The sequence below is a fragment of the Hylobates moloch genome, unplaced genomic scaffold (assembly GCF_009828535.3).
Source record: "Hylobates moloch isolate HMO894 unplaced genomic scaffold, HMol_V3 SCAFFOLD_24, whole genome shotgun sequence".
NCBI lineage: Eukaryota > Metazoa > Chordata > Mammalia > Primates > Hylobatidae > Hylobates > Hylobates moloch.
Window position 1 is genome coordinate 32,748,596 of NW_026652299.1, and position 18,464 is coordinate 32,767,059.

Below are 18,464 nucleotides of genomic sequence, written 5' to 3' on the forward strand. Positions count from 1 at the left end.
GGGTGGATCACTTGAGGTCAGGAGTTCGAGGCCAGCCTGGCGAACATGGTGAAACCCCATCTCTACGAAAAATACAAAAAAAAGTAGCCAGGCTCGGTGGCACACGCCTGTAGTCTAGGCTGAGGTGGGGGAATCTCTTGAACCCAGAAGGTAAAGGTTGCAGAGCTGAGATTGCACCACTGCACTACAGCCTGGGCGACAGGCTGGAATGCAGTGGCGGGATATCAGCTTACTGCAAGCTCCGCCTCCCGGGTTCATGCCATCCTCCTGCCTCAGCCTAAATAAAGCAGATTACCCTCAATAATGTGGGTGGGACTCATCCAAATCAGTTGATGGCCTTAAGAGCAAAGACAGGTTTCTCAGGGAAAAAGGAATTCTGCCTCCAGACTGCAACATAGAAAGTTCCGACTGAGTTTCCAGCCTTTGGACTGAAGACTGCAACATCAACTCGTACCCGAATTCCCAACTTGCCAGCCCCCACAATTGCGTGAGCCAATTCTTTAAAATCAATCAATCTCTCTCGCTTGCTCAGTGGGCCTCTTGGTTTTGTTTCTCTGGAGAACGTAACACAGATTTTTGGTATGGGGAATAGGGTACTGCTGTAACAAATACCTAACAATGGGGAAGTGGTTTTCCAATTAGGTAATTGGTAGAGGCTGAAAGAATTTTGAGGCGCATGATAGAAGAGCCTCTATTGTCTTGAAGAGCCTTGGTAGAAATATGGGCATTAAAGGTGATTCTGGTGACGGCTCAGATGGAAAGGAGAAATATGTTATTGAAACTGGAGGCAAGTGGTAGAGAGCTTGCCTGCATTGTATTCTGCTGGGTGGAGAGTAGAATTTATAAGTGATAAGGTTGGACATTTTGCTGAGGAAATTTCTACATAATGGTTAAAAGTGAGGCCTGGGCCAGGCGCGGTGGCTCACGCCTGTAATCCCAGCACTTTGGGAGGCCGAGGCGGAGGATCACGAGGTCAGGAGTTCAATACCAGCCTGGCCAATATGGTGAATCCCCGTCTCTACTAAAAATACAAAAAATTAGCTGGGCGTGGTGTCGCGCGCCTGTAGTCTCAGCTGCTCAGGAGGCTGAGGCAGGAGGATCTCTTGAACTCAGGAGGCAGCGGTTACAGTGAGCAGAGATCACGCCACTGCACTCCAGCCTAGGTGACAGAGCAAGACTCCGTCTCAAAAAAAAAAAAAAAAAAAAATTGAGGCCTGCTTTCTCCTTATTGCTTATAGTGAAATGTGAGACGAGATACACTGAAGGTGGAATTATTCAACAAAAAGGAACCAGAACTTTAAGATTGGCATCATTCTTGGCGTACTCACATTGTAAAAAAAAAGAGAGAGAGAGAGAAAGTATGCTCTGGAGAAACACTAAGGATGCGGACAACCATTTATTTGCAAGAGATTAGGTGTGTGGCTTATAGACCCAATCACCCATCTCCACAGAAACCTGGACAGTTTTGACTGGTGTACATAGATGGGATGAAATGAAGGAAGGCTGTTGGACTTCCAGGATTCCACAGGTAGGAAAGGGATTGGCAGGGGCAGTTCAGAGGCCAGTGAGGCTGCTTCCACCACCACAGGACTGAAAGGGACAGGCTTAGCTTTGAACCCACTGCCACCACCCCCTCAGTTCTGAGGGTGCGGGGCTGCAACCCCAGTGGGCCCTGAGGACAGAGGATCAAGCCAGTGAGGATTATTGTCAAGCTTTAAAATCCTATGTCATTGGCTCTGTTAGGTGTCAGACTTGCTTGGCACCTGTCTTTTTCTTTCCCATTTCTCCCTTTTGGAATGGAATGTGTCTATCCTCTGCCTATCCCATTGTAATTGGAAGCAGATAACTTGTCTGCTCTCATGGGTTCATAGATAGAAAGGAAATTTGCTCCAACAGGAAACCTTACCCAGAGTCAATTGATGTGGATGATTTGGGTGATGAGATTTGAACTGATATTTAGATATTGGATTTTGAGTTGATGCTGGAATGACTGACTTTTGTTGATGTTGAGATGGGATGAATGTACTTTGCATGTGGGAAGAATATGAAGTTTTAGGGGCCAGAGGACAGACTATGGGTTGAATTGTGTCCCCCACCTCTCAAAAAGTTATTTTTTGTTTTTGAGACAGGGTCTTGCTGTTGCCGAGACTAGAGTGCAGTGGTGCGATCTGGGGTCACTGCAGCCTCGACCTCCTGGGCTCAAGTGATCCTCCCTCTTCAGCCTCCCAAGTAGCTGAGACTACAGGCATGCCGCCATGCCTTTTTGTTTTTTTTTGTACAGACGGGGTTTCACCATGTTGCCCAGGCTGGTCTTGAACTGCTGGACTTAAGCTGTCCATCGCCTTGTCCCCCCAAGTGCTGGGATTACAGGCGTGAGCCACTGCGCCTGACCCAAAAAGATATTTTGAAGTCCTAACCCCTACTACCTCAGAATATGGCCTTATTTGGAAACAGGGTCTTTATAGAGGTAAGGGTGGGCCTAATCCAGTAACTGGTCTTATAAAAAGGGGAGCACACACCCTTGTGTCAATAGACATACAAAAAGCACCACGTGCTGATGGAAGCAGAGATTGGATTTATGCTGCCACAAACCAAGGGATGCTATCAGAAGTTGGAAGAGGCAGCTGGACACAATGCCGTGGAGCACATGTAGTCCCAGCTACTTGGGAGGCTGAGGTGGAAGCCCAGAAGTTTGAGGCCAGCCTGGGCAACACAGTGAGACCCAATTTCTAAAATATAAGTTGGAAGAGGCAAAGAAGGATTCCCTTATGGGTGTCAGAAGGAGCATGGTCCTGCCCACACCTTGATTTCAGACTTCTAGCCTCCCTAACTGTGAGATAATAAATCTTTTATTATAAGCCACCTAATGTGTGGTACTTTGTTACAATAGCCCCTATTGTTGGACATTTAGAGTTTCAAGTTTGGGCTTTTATAGATACAACTTACAACATTCACAACCTATTTCCACAGGTTAATTCCTAGATATAAATTACTGGGTCAGAGGATATACAAGATTCTGAAATTTAAGACAAGGTTTTGTTCTGTCATGAAGACCGCAGCGCAGTGGTGCAATCTCAGCTCACTGCAACCTCTGTCTCCCAGGCTGAAGCGACCCACCCATCTCAGCCTCCTGGGTAGCTGGGACCACAGGCATGCACCACCACGCCCGGCTGACTTTTGTATTATTTGTAGAAACAGGGTTTTACCATGTTGCCCAGGCTGGTCTCAAACTCCTGAGTTCAAGTGGTCCGCCCACCTCGGCCTCCCAAAGTGCTGGGATCACCATGCCAGGCCAATTCTGAGGTTTCTGATTCTGATTCTGAGGTTTCAATTCTGAGGTTAAGTCACCCTCTATACCAAAGTACTAAATTATCTCCGCCAGGTGCAGTGGTTCACGCCTGTAATCCTAGCACTTTGGGAGGCCAAGGCGGATGAATCACGAAGTCAGGAGATCGAGACCATCCTGGCTAATATGGTGAAACCCTGTCTCTACTAAAAATACAAATAAAATTAGCCGGGCACGGTGGCAGGCGCCTGTAGTCCCAGCTACTCGGGAGGCTGAGGCAGGAGAATGGCGTGAACCCGGGAGGCAGAGCTTGCAGTGAGCCGAGATCACACCACTGCACTCCAGCCTGGGCAACAGAGCAAGACTCCATCTCAAAATAAATAAATAAATAATCTCCAACACCATGTGAGAGACCATTCCTTATACTCAGTAGGTTTGATAGTAGGGTTTGTGTTTGTTTTTAATCATTAGTTCTGACTTAGGTAATCAAGATGTCCAGCCAAGGATATACTACAAGTAGTTGGGTGGAACATTATAGACTTAAGATACTGGAAAGATTTGGTTTAGTTTCATTGTTTTTAGATTTGTCTGCGCTTGGTCTCCTAGAGAGTGCTCAACTCAAGCAAGGAGGGAATAACTGTAAATAAAATGTGTCCAAGAATAGATTTGGAAAAACGAATCACAGTGGAAATAAATATTAGCTTTATTAACACTCAAAGTGCCATTCATTTATATTCATTCCATAGTCCAGAAGGTTACTTAGAGTAAGCCTTTGCACCACAATCTTTCAAAAAAATGAACATGTAAGAAAAAGCAGTTTTCATTGTGCTAATTATTGCAGGCCTTCATGCACGTAAACCTAAACAAAATGTGTGCCAACAATATACAAATTTCCATATAAACAAAGTCATTGATCACTAACAAAATATAAACATGGTTTCTTTTATATTAGATTTTTTTAAAAAGCTATTTACCAGCAAGAAAAAACAAGTACCTAGAAATTATAAAACTCAGAAATTGTATACATTTTTACAAGCACAATTTTGAATGACAACACAAAATCAAAATATGCATGAAATGTGGCACGTACCACACTATATCTGGCTTCTGGTAGGTTTTCCTAATCACACTGGTTCCTTTTAACATAATAAGCTTAGTGACATTCAACTTCAACAGTGGAATTTATTCCTAACACGAGTAATTTTACATGGTACCGCATATTTAAAACAAAGTTTTGTTTAATACTACATTGTCTGATTGGAAATTTCATTTCCAATTCTTTTTCTGCCAGTTACTTAAAACACACAGTACAATATAAAGACACACAATGTATGTTTGGACATTTCAAAACCAATTTATAGTCAATTACAAAGAATCACAATATGCCAATATATTGTTTTATAAGCCCAGTCTGACCTTGCCCAGTGATAGAAAAACTAAAAGTTGAAATCTTTTGGGGTGGAATACAGCAAATACTCAAAGACAACAGTAGGACAGGCCAAAAGCAACTGGAGATAGAAAAATCTTGACATCTCGAAACAATTTAGTTTCTCACATTTTTCCATAGCTCTGAGAATTCAAAGGCCATTTTTAGCGGTGTGTTTTTGCTACTGCTTGAAACCTATTTTTCCCTTAATTTGCATTTCACAGAATTCTCAAGGAGAATTTAATGCTTTTTCTTGCAAGAGTATTTTAATTGAGCTCTTAAGTATGATTTGCATTCAATTCTGAAAATACAAATACATTTTGAATGGCTAAAAACAAAATTTTAAAAATACTTTTGATCAGCCAGCTGAAAATATATTCATATAGTAAATAATCTCTCAGAAAGCTTTTATATATATTTAATTATCACAACTAAACAGTACCCTTATAAAACAAGTTCATAAAAATGTAGAAATGAAATGAAAATAAGAACTTACTGGGATATATACATGTGCCTACAGACAGAAAAAAACATCTCCACACAAACATACATCCCCTGATACACAGAGTTAAAAGCATACTTTCAACTTAGTAATGGATTTTATAATACGTTATAAAATTTTCTAATTTCTATTAATGTTGAACTCCTGAGTTCTTCAACAAAGAACCATAGATAAGTATAGTTTGTAAAAGCAAAAAGTCCATTTAAGTCAGTAATAGCAGTGCAGTAACTGATGGCTACATCTTGAAAGAAGTTAAAACATAAAGACGCAGACAGTAGTTCAATGCACGCATTCATGATGCTCATACACTCATCAACAATTATTGGTCAGAGTAGTAAATCAGTGTACAAATTAAACATTTCCAAAAATGTGCAAAAATGTCAATCTTAATAGGAAAAAAACCCTTTGTACATAATTATAAACTGCCCAGCATTCAACTGAGATTAAAAACATTTACAGAGAGAAACCAATAGGTTAAATATAGAGAATTTAATGGCTACATTTAAAAATGTACATTATTATGTCAAAGGGTAAATTTACAAATTGATAATCATAGTTTGCAACAATTCAAAGTTTATTCTCAAATTTATCCAAGTTTACTTTTATTTACAATGAATAAAAAGAACCATGTGAAATGTAAGAGATGTCAGACATTAAAAGTATTTTTGGTATTAACTCTTATAATACTTCAGAATTCAGGGTAGCAAATTTTAAAACCAATAACAATAGAAAAAATGTAAACCATTTACTAAGTAAGATTGCATTAAAACAATTGTTGGTCTTTTTTTTTTTTTTTTTGAGACGGAGTCTCGCTCTTTCACCCAGGCTGGAGTGCAGTGGCGCGATCTCGGCTCACTGCAGGCTCCGCCCCCCGGGGTTCACGCCATTCTCCTGCCTCAGCCTCCTGCGTAGCTGGGACTACAGGCGCCCACCACCACGCCCGGCTAATTTTTTGTATTTTTAGTAGAGACGGGGTTTCACCGTGTTAGCCAGGATGGTCTCGATCTTCTGACCTCGTGATCCGCCCGCCTCGGCCTCCCAAAGTGCTGGGATTACAGGCGTGAGCCACCGTGCCCGGCCTTGTTGGTCTTTAAAGAAGTATTATCCTTAGACACTGTACTTTCAATTGAATAGGGTGTATTGCAAGAATTTGGCCCACTTCCTTTTGCCCATAAGCCTCTCCAGCTCAAATGTTTCAACTAGTCCTCTCTTCTTATTCCAGGTGGAAAAAATTCTTTGGAAAAGTAAGAATACATCAAATCCATTTTGTAGTCTATCTAATAGAGTTTAAGATGTAATTTTGCTACTTCTCCCCTCCAAGTAAAGCTAATGCTAAAATCATCACTAGTTACATATGCTTTTAAAAAATAAATTCTAAAAAAATATTTAAAAATAAGTGAACTTAAAAGTGCTTTTCGGTATGGTCATGAACTTCACTGTTCTCAACTGCATTAAGGGATTCTCAACTGCATTAAGGGATTCAGAAATTATTTGGGGCCAAGTCCTGCACATACAGTAGAAGCAGATACTTCCTTGTGTTCCAAAATGTCTATGGCACAAAGCAGACATCAATCCAGAACCTACTTTTCCTTACAGCTTTGCTGAAATGCCCCTCAAGTCAAACATAAGTTCATAAATGTTAAGACACTAGGAAGAAAGTACGCCATCAACCTGAGGCATCAGACATTAATGTCTGTCTATGTGAATCAGTGGTCAAGTGACATTAACAAGATTGGCCCATGTACAAGCTTAAATTCATGTCTACATAGTTCCTCAATAGTGGAAGTAAATTCTGCATGTCTAAATGCACTGAACACCTGTCCTTTTCCTTGAAGGACATACCAGAATACAAAGTCTACTAGTATCTGCTTTATAATTTTTATACTATTAGCATACAAGTGGACAGAAGTAACTGCTAATTATTTTGGCTATGTGTATAGGGAATATAAAAGCTTTGGTTTAAAGTGATTCTGATAATACAGATTGTGTTACAAACAAGAAGTCATCAGGCAGAAGGAACAATGGTACTGATTTAATGCCTTTGCTGTTATTAACAAAAATACCATATGACTGTCAATTAAAATGCACAATTATAAAAAATAAGAATTCTATGAGACTGTATACAGGCAACAGATAAAATCTATTCTTTACTGTAGCTATGACTCCTCCCTAATCTTTCTGAAGCTCAACCTTGAATGCTTACAGGACCACTAAAAAAAGAATCTCTAGGCTCCCCCAAGAGCTCATTTCTATCAACAGCTCTGGAAGGTGAGCATGGGGAGATGGGAGGCCCTGATACTTCCTACACCTACCATGGCATCCCGTCCAAACCATGGCAGAAGTCAAAGCCAAGCCAAAGACAACTATAAGTAGGAACAGCTGCTTCACAGCATGCTTCCCCTAGCCAACCAAAAAGAGGTACAAGAGAATTTCCTTGTGAATACTTGGTAAGCTAAGGAAGCTTATTTTGATAATGTTTGGCAGAATTACAGTTCCAAAAAGTTCAGGAAGAACTATGTAAAATCAATTACTTTCTATTTAAGAATTATATATGATTATTTTACATATACACAAATTGACTTTTAATCTACCTTTAGCAACCAAGAGTATGGCAATTTACAATCAATATTATTATACAATCATTTGTACTAGCTACTTGTGGAAAATGTACTGGTGTTCCTACCCAAGGATGACTACACTCACTGTATGTCATCAGTAGGTCATACATTTGAGTTGTTCTTCCAAAACCAGAAACTGAGCTAACTGAACACTCATACCTTTCCCCTTCTTCCTTCCCATCCCTGCCTCCAACTCTAAACCACACACACACACACACACACGCACACATACACGTGCACATGCACACACTTCACAGAAAAGTAACTTAGAGTATTACCCAAAATGGTAGCTGAGAATTAAGGACTAGAATCTGCTATCCCTGGATTTCATACTCATGGTCCTGTCTCATTGCCTTAACATTTGTAAACCATGTGAATGACTTCTTTAGGGCAAAAACAAGTACTGTAACTCTACCATGAAAATCGTAACTGAACTATAATATACCAAGAACTTGGACAGTGCCAATGTGACTGAAAATCAAATATTCAACCCAGAAAATATTTACATGTCTCTTTAGAACGAGAATACCTCTTTCTATGCTTGTGTTGGGAATTCATGTCTAGTGGAAGCTGCAGCGTGTCTATCACAGACAAATCTTAATGTTTCTCTCCTAACATTTATTTATTTATTAATTTAAAAAGGAGGTAGAAAAGGGTAGGAGGAGGCAGGCATTAAGAAACATTTAAGGACCAATACACAGTCTAAGGCCAAATGAACTTGTGAAGCCTACTGATTTTGGAAAAAAATCTTCATTTTGGTGGGTAACTTGAATTATTAATATAAAATAAAATTAAGGCATACAGAGAAAAGGCACTACTAAAAATTAACAATTGGATTGCTTTTCATTAACATTTAACCAATCTTAAAATTCAAATAAATACGAACATTACATTTGTAAAACAAAGGCCAAACAGTAATAAAACAATATGATCTCAAGAAACTGTCCTGATCGTAGTATAAATAACACTGTTGACAGAGTTCAATTTCTATCAATATGTTTTGGGTATTTTCACAATTTAGACCAAAATAAAGTATGTTTTCTTTAAAAGAGACACTGGTGAAAAAAAAAAACGAACAAAAAAACACTGTTATGGAATAAATGCTCCCCATCACTGGAACTGTTGAGTAGAGGCTGGGTTTTGCAGTAAGAAGGGGTCCTGAGAGAGATGCTATGTGACCTGGTTGGGGAGGGGATCCCTCCAGTTTGGGGATACTTTTATTCTAATCCCTGTTGTCAATGACATTTCAGTTTATAACAGCCAATGATTACCTAAAATTGCTTTTCCCTTAATAAAAAATAACATTTTAAAACATCATTGCTGAACTTTCAGAGTTAGCGTATGCCATAAAATAAGTAACTGTTTGCCCATGTTCCTTCTAGATTGTGACCTCCTTAGGGATGTTAATTTAGTGCCTGACATAATAAGTTACAATTATTGAACAAACAAATGAAGAAGATTCATTCTATTAAAAAAGATAGATTTGTATATTTAATTGACACCAGGTGATTTTATATCAAGCTATCAGTTCCCAGACTCCAAATAAAATCACTCGCACAGAACTTTGCCATAGGCCAAGGAGTCTACATCTGGCTTGGTCATCCTGCTAAACTATTCACATCTGATTTTATTTTCTAAGTGATTTCACGTATCTTATAACAACTCCATGTCAGTAATACTACAGAGCAGATCTGACATATATAAGAGCTGGAGTAGCAGAAACTTAATCTAAAGACATAGTTTCATCTTTTTAATGCAGTTTCTTTGGGAATAAGGTAAAGACTCTCTCAAGTGAAAGCCAATCCAATTTACTCTGAAAGCAAGGTTTAAAATTTTCTTTTACAGTTCAGCAAATGCATTAATATTTTAATTCCTTATATATGTTATGTAAGGGTAACTATGCCTTTTAAACCTTTCTAAGGCAATAGTCATTTTTTTAAGTTAGAAAGATGTTTTGTAAACAAGGAAAAGTGCTGAAAATTTTCAAGATATTCATACTGAAATTTTCAGTCTGTATACTTTTAAATACATTTTAAATAATTACCAACCCATCAAAATTTCCACTCGTCATTATGATTTTTTTAACCCTTTTATTCAATACAACACTTTGTTTGCAATGTAAAAGATCTTATATTTGGTCCAAGCCTAAGTCATGCCACTTTGAATCTCTCAAGGCCTTAAGTAGAAAGATATTTCCTGAAAAGCACATACAAGACTGCTAGTGAATCTTCTCCAGCACCAAAAAGTCTGCCACTGTCAAAGCAGAATGCATTTTAAAGGCACAAAGTCAGCAGTCTGACCATTTTCCAGCGTCAGCAAAGAAGCATTACAGTATAGAAGAATCAACTGTGCATTTAAGAAACAAAACACATTTAGAGTTATCTTAAAAAGTTCAAATTGCATTTGTTGATCCATACTATTATGAGAAAGAAGAAAAAAACGGAGTGTTATATTTAACTTCCCCTGATGAAGCTGTTTCCTTTCAAAAATTTCTTTTTTAAATTTACTTTTGGTCTTCCATACCCTCCACCCCCACACCTTCAAGCTTTTTTGTTCTAGTAGTTTTTATATATATTAACTTTTATTGTGGTTTTTGGTACCTTCACAACCTGTTTGAAATAAATTCACATCATATTTTATATAATAACTCTGTAAACTATTTGTCTATTTTTAAGTCTTTACATAAAGAACATTACTTTCCCATAGCTAATATTTTTCTTATAAAGCAAAGGCCTTCCACAGCAGTGTTAAAGTAGTAGTTTCTTTTCAGGTGCCTTTATTTTCTATAGCATTTAGAAAAGAAAACAGAGACTGAAAAAAAAAGTTTTGCTCTGGGTTCTACAGTCTCACCAGATTTCTCTCTAAAGAGCATTTGTCTCATATTCTGCACTGCTGGTTACCCTGACAGACCAAAAACGAGCCAAAGGAAAAGCACAACTACACAAGACAGATATGAAGGAAAAGCCCACTGGTCGAGAGACCATGATCTTGCTCAAGTAGAAAAGATGCCCTCATTCATAAAAGAAAAAGAAATTATAATAGATCCACACACTTGGGGATTCTTTCTAGAAAAAAATTTGGCAGTTGCTTTACCAAGACAGGGGCACCTCATTCTTGTTCTTCCCTGCAAAATGCTTCAATTTTAAGAGTATGAGAGAAGCGTTGACAAATAATTTTGTGCTTTGGCTTCTTAGACTAGCTAGTGGAATTTCAAATATTCCTACAGGGAATGCTAGGTAGGACCTTGGCACAGTAAACCAAGATCTACCTAACTTCAGAAACAAAGTATCGTAAAAGAGTCCCCTAAATAAGCACACCTTTTGGCAGAAAATAAGAATACCTGAGTCCCTTATGAATCCCATGAAAGGGATTTTGGGGCCTCCAGGAAGACTGTTGTTTTCTAGACCTTTAAAAATAAAGTACTTAGCACTTGCTTTAACATGCTGAAAAAAACTGCAAGTGGCCAAATTGCTGATATCTTCATGTTTTATAGTAGCACAATTCTATTAGAGATAGTGGGGCCTTTCCCAGTTGTCTTGTTCCATTTAACAATGTCCTTGCTCTTCGTGGATACATTGTACTAGAAATACCTGGCAGCTTTTTAACCTTCCCATTAGTAGTTAAAACTTTGTTTTGCTATGCTTTTTCTTTGCCCAAAATTATGAATTTTAAGGAAAGAATATATAGAGATGGCTGAGTTCAAAAGGCTCAGTGTTCAAATTCAGTTTGTTCCTAAAATGAAGAGTTACCTATGTGGGTGCAATATGCAACTGGTAAAGTGATGCTCTTTGCTGTTTGTTGAGATCATTCACCCTTGACTTAAAGCAGCAGTATCTGATCTTGTAAAATCCTCAATTTGCATTACATCACTTTCTCTTTGAAATTTCCTTTCTTTTCTTGCATTTACTGCTTTGTAAATAGCTGTTTTCAGTTTATAACTGGGACTGATCTTTACATCAGGGTTTCTCAACCTCAGCACTTTTGACATTTTGGGAGGGGTAATTCTTTGAGGGGTGAGGTTGCTTTCCTTGTGTATTATAACCTATTTAGCAGCACCCCTGGCCTCTACCCAATTCATGCTACTAGTATCCTTCCAATTGTGACAACCAAAAATGTCTCTAAGAATTGCCAAATGCCTAGTGAAATTATCCTCGCTCCACTTTTGGCAACCACTGTTTCACATGATACCTGTTTTTTTGAGGTGCTTTAGTATTCTGTGATCCTAAGAACAAGGGTTTAATCTCCCGACATAACATATAAACATTACTAATTGAACTCTTCGCTCCTAAGGGATGTTACCTATGGGGAATCAGGAGCTGGAAATAGAAGATGGTATACATGATTTTCATTATTTCTCCATTCCTTTAATTTTGGGACATCCCCCTCAAGTAAAACAAAACAAAACCGTTTAACATACACTAAACACCTAATTTTTTTCATTATTTCTATTGACTGGAAATGTGGTCTCTTCTACTGCTCACACATTTGATAAGAGTGATCTCCTTTTGTCTTTTATTTCAATTTGCTCACAACTTGACTTTAAAATAAAAGGTTTTCCGTGTGTGTGTGTGTGTGTGTGTGTGTGTGTGTGTGTGTGTGTTTTTAAGCAGAAAGCTATCCCTCAAGGTTTACAGATTCCAGTAACATGGATCTATTATAGTGTATTTGCTTATTATACTGGTTAGGATTAACAAATAAACATACCTCTCAGAGATTCATATCTTCTATCAAGACTCCTACTGAGCAAAAAGGTTGGTAGACAGAGGTTAGGATCTAAAGAATACAGATATAAGAAGAAACCTATATTCTTTGAGTACCTACCCTAAACTAAAGTTTAGGGCTCAACCCCACAAATGAGGATATATTTTAAATACTATCACTAAAAACTACAAATTATACATCATTTTCTTCTTGTTTTCCATGTCTTCCCATCGTCACTGATGTGTCAGTGATAGGGGGAATGACTCTACAATCTTTAGATATTCCAAATGATTTGTTTGTACTAAAAAGAGTGACTATGTACTAAAGTGCTTTATCTCTCTGAACCACATCAGTACATTATAAAAATTAAAAAAAAAAACAAAAAACTTCAAGTTCTTGTAAGGGAAAAAAAGATTAAATATAAAAAATTTAGGATATTATTATTATTAAACAAATTTAACCAAGAATCAAGAGAAATACTTTCCCTCTTGTCTTTTTTTTCTCCCCCATCTCTCTTTTTTTATAAAAAAGAAAAGTGCAGTCAGAGAGAAGGTGAATGAATAGATGGGAGCTAGGTAGAGGCACAGGAGAGGTTACTGGCTGCTAGTGATAATGCACAAACATGTGCCTTAAGAGTTCATCAGCTGAAGGTCTCAGTTTGGCCTCTACAAAAATCCGTTTGAGGAAATCTCGAGTATAGTCTGAGACATGAGGTGGCAGCTTTGGGTTTGTTGGCTGTGTGGCGATTTTAAAGATGGCAGCCATTGCTTCAAATTCAGCCCAAGGCGGCTTTTCAGTTAGCATTTCTACCACAGTACATGCAACACTCCTGAAAAGAAACAAAAAGAAATACATTACACAAACAACAACATGAAAGAAAGCTAGTTAGCTAGAAAATGAGAAACAGGCATTAAGTCCATATATATTTAAATATGACTTAATTTCAAGTTCAGAGTTTCATTAAAAAGTTCCAATTTCGTAAAACTGTAAACATAAAAATCAATTAAAATAAACAAATTTAATGACTATCACTTAATTCAAACGGTTGGGCAAAGAACATTATTCATCTTATTATTTTTGTTTTATATAATTTCTAACCTGACATTAAAAATAATTTTTGTCTTTATCTTACAAAGAATGTAAGCATTAGAAATCAATTGCCTTCAGGTGCCTAAAATGAATGTCTATTAAAGTCTTTTCTGGGTGGGAAGTAGAAAATGGCCATTTCATGTTCTAACTTAAAATTATAAAAGAATTAAAGATTAAATGAATTATAAGACACTGACAAAGATGAAGTACTTTTAAAGATCTTTAGACAAAGTAACTGTTTATTTATTTACTTCTGTAATAGCAAAAAGCTTTTTAATGCTGAGGTTTGCTCACGACAAAATCCTTCCTAAAGAATGGAGGACAGGTTCAAGGATTCTAAATATCTAGTCAATTATAAACCTCAATAAGGCACAATTAATATAGTGTTAATCTTTGCAATTCTTACGTCCTATTTTGGAAGTACAAAAGATCATTTACATCTGCCTCAGTAATTCAATCCCAGGTGGAAATACATAGGCGGCAGGTGGTTTTCAAGCAAACTTCACATCAAAACCTACCAGATGTCTGCTTTTCTTCCATAGCCTTCTCCACTGATGACTTCAGGGCTCATCCAGTATGGTGTGCCCGTGACAGACTTCATTCCTGTCCCTGAGAGACAGATGGTCTGAAGCCGTTTGCTGGCCCCAAAATCTCCTAGTTTGACGTTGCCTGTTGAATCTCGCAGGATATTTGCGCCTAAAAATAAGACATTGCCTCATTTCATTAATTTTATTGGCAGTCTGGAATATAGCATAAAAGAACAATGGCAGAGAATTACTTCATAGACTCTTCGATTTGTCCCCAAAGTTAGGCTGCTTTTCATCTTCAGGCAGTAACTGGCATAATACTAGTCACACAGGTGGTGCTCATTAAGGATGTGCTGCAAGAACACTACATTTTTAGGTCAGCTGTGTGTTTAGGACCTAGGACGTTTCTACTGAAAAGGACTGGTGCAGGTTGGAGGTGAGGGTGAAGAGGAGGAGAAAGGGGAAAAGGGCTAAGAATGAAGCTCAGTGAAGGACCAAGAAAGCCCCCAGTTTCTCCGTCACAAAGCAAGAAGCCCATGGCTGAAGCTTATTTCCCTGAGAAGCCAGCCTTTTCTCAGAAACTTCTTAGGGACCTTCAGAACAAAAGCATTTTCCCCCTCTATTACTTAAATTTAGTTACCTTATATTTTAGAGTTTTCCTAATATTGAATCTTGCTTCATATTAATTTTACTTCTCAATTTCTAATATTTTAAATGTCTGATAGGCAGGCTTTGAGCTTTTCATTTAAAATTTCATTAGCTTTTATAATAAACTTTTTAGATAGCTTCAGATTTACAGAATTATTGCAAAGATAGTATAGAGAGTTCCCATATACCCCACACCCAGTTTCTCTATTACTAATATCTTAGTATGGTACATTTGCCACAATTAATAAACCAATACTGAAATATTATTAACCAAGTTCATACTCTGCTTAGATTTCCTCAGTTTTTCCCTAATATCCTTTTTCTGGATCCAGGATCCTAACCAGGATCCCACACCATACTTAGTCATCATGTCCCCTCAGGCTCCTCTTAGGTGGGATACTTTCTCAAATTTTCCTTGTTTTTGATGACCATGACATTTCTGAGGAGTACTGGGGTCAGGTTTTTGTAGAATGCCCCTCAATTAGGATTTGTCTCATGTTCTCATAATGGGGGTTGTAAGTTTTTTGGAGGAAGACCACAGGTAAACTGCCATTCTCATCATATGATATTAAAGGCACATACTGTCAACATCATTGTTGATGCTGACCTTGATCACCTGGCTTGAGATAGTGTTTGTCAGGTTCTCCACTGTAAAGTCATTCTCCCCCACCCTTTCCGTACTTTGGAAGAAATTCGCCACGCACAGCCCACAATTAAGGAGTAAGGAGTTATGCTCCAGGCTGAGTAGCTAATAAATTATCTGGGGTTATGCTGCAGAAGAGATTTGTCTCCCCTCTCCCACATATTTAGTAAATCATTCATTTACATCACTATGAACATAGATATTTGTTTTATACACTGGGTTATAATCCAGTACTACTTTATTCGCCTGCAATTTATCAGTTTCAGCCACTGGAATTCTTTCCACTGGCTCTGTGTCTGTTTGCCATACCCCCATCATTGTATCCTTGCTTTTGTTTTGGAGTACTTTCTTGCTTTCTGGCATTTGAAGATGCTCCAGGCTCATCTTGTATATTTCCTGCACCAGTCCTAGAATCAGCCATTTCTCAAGGAGGCCTGGTTCCTTTTAGTGGAGAATGGTATTTAAAAAACAAGATATCGGCCAGGTGCAGTGGCACACACCTGTAATCCTAGCACTTTGGGAGGCAAAGGCGGGTGGATCGCTAGAGCTCAGGAATTCAAGGCCAGCCTAAGCAACATGGTGAAACACCATCTCTACAAAAAATACAAAAAAATTAGCTGGGCATAGTAGCGTGTGCCTGCAGTCCCAGCTACTTGGGGGCTGAGGCTGGAGGATCGCTTAAGCCCAGAGGGCTGAGGTTGCAGTGAACTGAGATCATGCCACTGCACTCCCGCCTGGGTGATAAAGTGAGACCCTGTCTCAAAAAAACAAAAACAAAAAACCAGGCTATGGGCACTAGGCTCACTTGTTTTTTATTCTCTATTTTCACTCTTATCATTTTAAAAACTCTGTATTTTTTTCTGGGATTATAAATCTAGTTTCTGTCTTTTATAAATCATTTCTCTTCTCATTTTTTCCCACATAACCCTCATTACTTTGGACCTTCTCATTTTTAACTTTTTCTTTACCTATTCTTAAATAAGCCATTTATTTTATTATCTAATTTTAAAATTTTACTTCAATTCTTATTTTTAACTCTTCCATAACCGTAACCATATTTTATATTACAAAGAGATTCATTTTCTTGGTTTCTCTTACCCTTTTCTTAAAAAATGGTCTCTAAGAAGGAGACTGAATAGTGGAGAAAAGCTACCTTAGAGACTGGAGAGGATAAAGAGACCCCACCCCTGTCACGGAGCTTCTGTACCTGTCTTTCTGTTCTCCCAGCAAATTCCCCAGTCTAGTCAATGATGGTTCCCTAAAGCCTCTCTCCAGAGGAGAGTCCAGGGTCCATTCTTTTGCACACCTTAAGCATAAACATGCCATGACATTAGTGATCTTCTAAAAGAGCACTGTCTAACATTTCCTACCATCCAGTACTTTAAGAAGGAATGTCAAAAAAGCCACCATCTCTAGAATACTTAACCAGTGGAAGGACAACAAAGCCCATGTTTTACTGGCTACAAGCAGGGCTCTGATAGGGGAAGGAACAGTCCAAGGCAGGTCATAGACAGGGGAAAGCTGTCTCTGGGGCGGAATCACCAGTGTTGAACCAATGCTTATCCACAAGAACGGCTGAGGAGAAAACGGGTAGCCAGGCTCCAACAGAAGTTTCTAAAAACTTACTTTGGAGGTGTTAAAAATAAGTTATTAAGGAGACTTTTCAGACATACACAAAGGTACAGCAGCATGCGCAGCCATCACCCAGCCTCAACATCCATCTGGACAATCCTGCCCCAGCCATACTGCCAACCACTCCCCCTCCCCTCTCTAGGATTTGAAGCATATTCAAGATGTCATGATCAACAAATGGTTCAGTACATATCTTTCAAAGATAAGGACTCTTATCACACCCAAGAGGATGAACAATAACTTCTTAATATTATCAAATATATAGTCAGTGTTCAATTTGTTACATTAAAAAAAACTAGAATCCAAATGAAGTCCATACATTGGGAGTCACTGATAAATCTTCTAAGTCTCTCCTAAAGTTCCCTCCAATCTCCTTTTCTTTTTTCTTTGCAACTTATGAAGAAACTAAGTTGTTTCCCTATAGCTTTCTCATGGTCTAGATTTTGTTGACTGCATCCCAAAAAATCATTTTAACACACTCATCTGTCCTACATGTATATTACATAATTCTGTAACCGAATTTGGAGGCGTGATCAGATTCAGGTTCAATTTCTGGGGGACTGAGGAACAAAACTAGATAGATGATGCTGTATTCTAGACAGTCTCTATTTAAGTGATATCAGCAGCTATTAATGTTTAATGCAATATCTGTTCATTATTCTTTCTTCGCTTGTTAGCCAAAATACTTCTATGAAGATAAGTTTCCTTTCATCCATTATTTGGTCTTCAGTGGTCTAGTTTGTAAAACAAACAGAACAAAAACAAAGGCAGAAGAGAGCAACTAGTTTTTGAAATAGTGAGTTGGTTCCCCAGCAATATAATCAATTCATTTTCATCCTAGGTTTCATTATGACTTCATGGGTCTAAATTGAAAACCAATCAACTATCTTCCTTTTCTCTTAACGATTTAAAAGTTGCTCATGGAAATTTGAGAAATACAGAGAAAGTATATAGGAGCTTGGCAACATAGCAATACCCTATCTCTACAAAAAAAAAAAAAAAAAATTTAATTAACTGGGCATGGTGGTGTGTGCCTGTAGTCTCAGCTACTCGGGAGGCTGAGGTGAAAGGACTGCTTGAGCTCAAGAGGTTGAAGCTTCAGTGAGCCATGACAGCACCACTGCACTCTAGCCTGGGTGACAGAGGGAGACCCTGACTCAAAATAAAAAAACAAAGGCTGGGCACAGTGGCTCACACCTGTAATCCCAGCACTTTGGGAGGCCGAGGCAGGTGGATCACCTGAGGTTGCGAGTCGAGACCAGCCTGACCAACGTGGAGAAACCCCGTCTCTACTAAAAATACAAAATTAGCTGGGTGTGATGGCACATGCTGGTAATCCCAGCTCCTAGGGAGGCTGAGGCAGGAGAATCACTTGAACCCAGGGTGGGGGTG

General features: G+C 38.4%; 1 protein-coding gene across 1 annotated transcript in view; it reads right to left on the reverse strand.

Annotated features, from left to right (window-relative positions):
* Positions 1 to 7,083: 7,083 nt before the first annotated feature.
* MAP3K2 (mitogen-activated protein kinase kinase kinase 2) overlaps positions 7,084 to 18,464 on the reverse strand; it is a 90,269-nt gene continuing 78,888 nt past the window's right edge. The window contains exons 16-17 of the mRNA XM_032145949.2: positions 14,141 to 14,318; positions 7,084 to 13,362 (exon numbers count right to left, since the gene is read on the reverse strand). Of these exons, the coding sequence (XP_032001840.1) occupies positions 13,137 to 13,362; positions 14,141 to 14,318 (404 nt within the window). The 3' untranslated portion in view covers positions 7,084 to 13,136. The remainder of the gene's footprint in view (positions 13,363 to 14,140; positions 14,319 to 18,464) is intronic.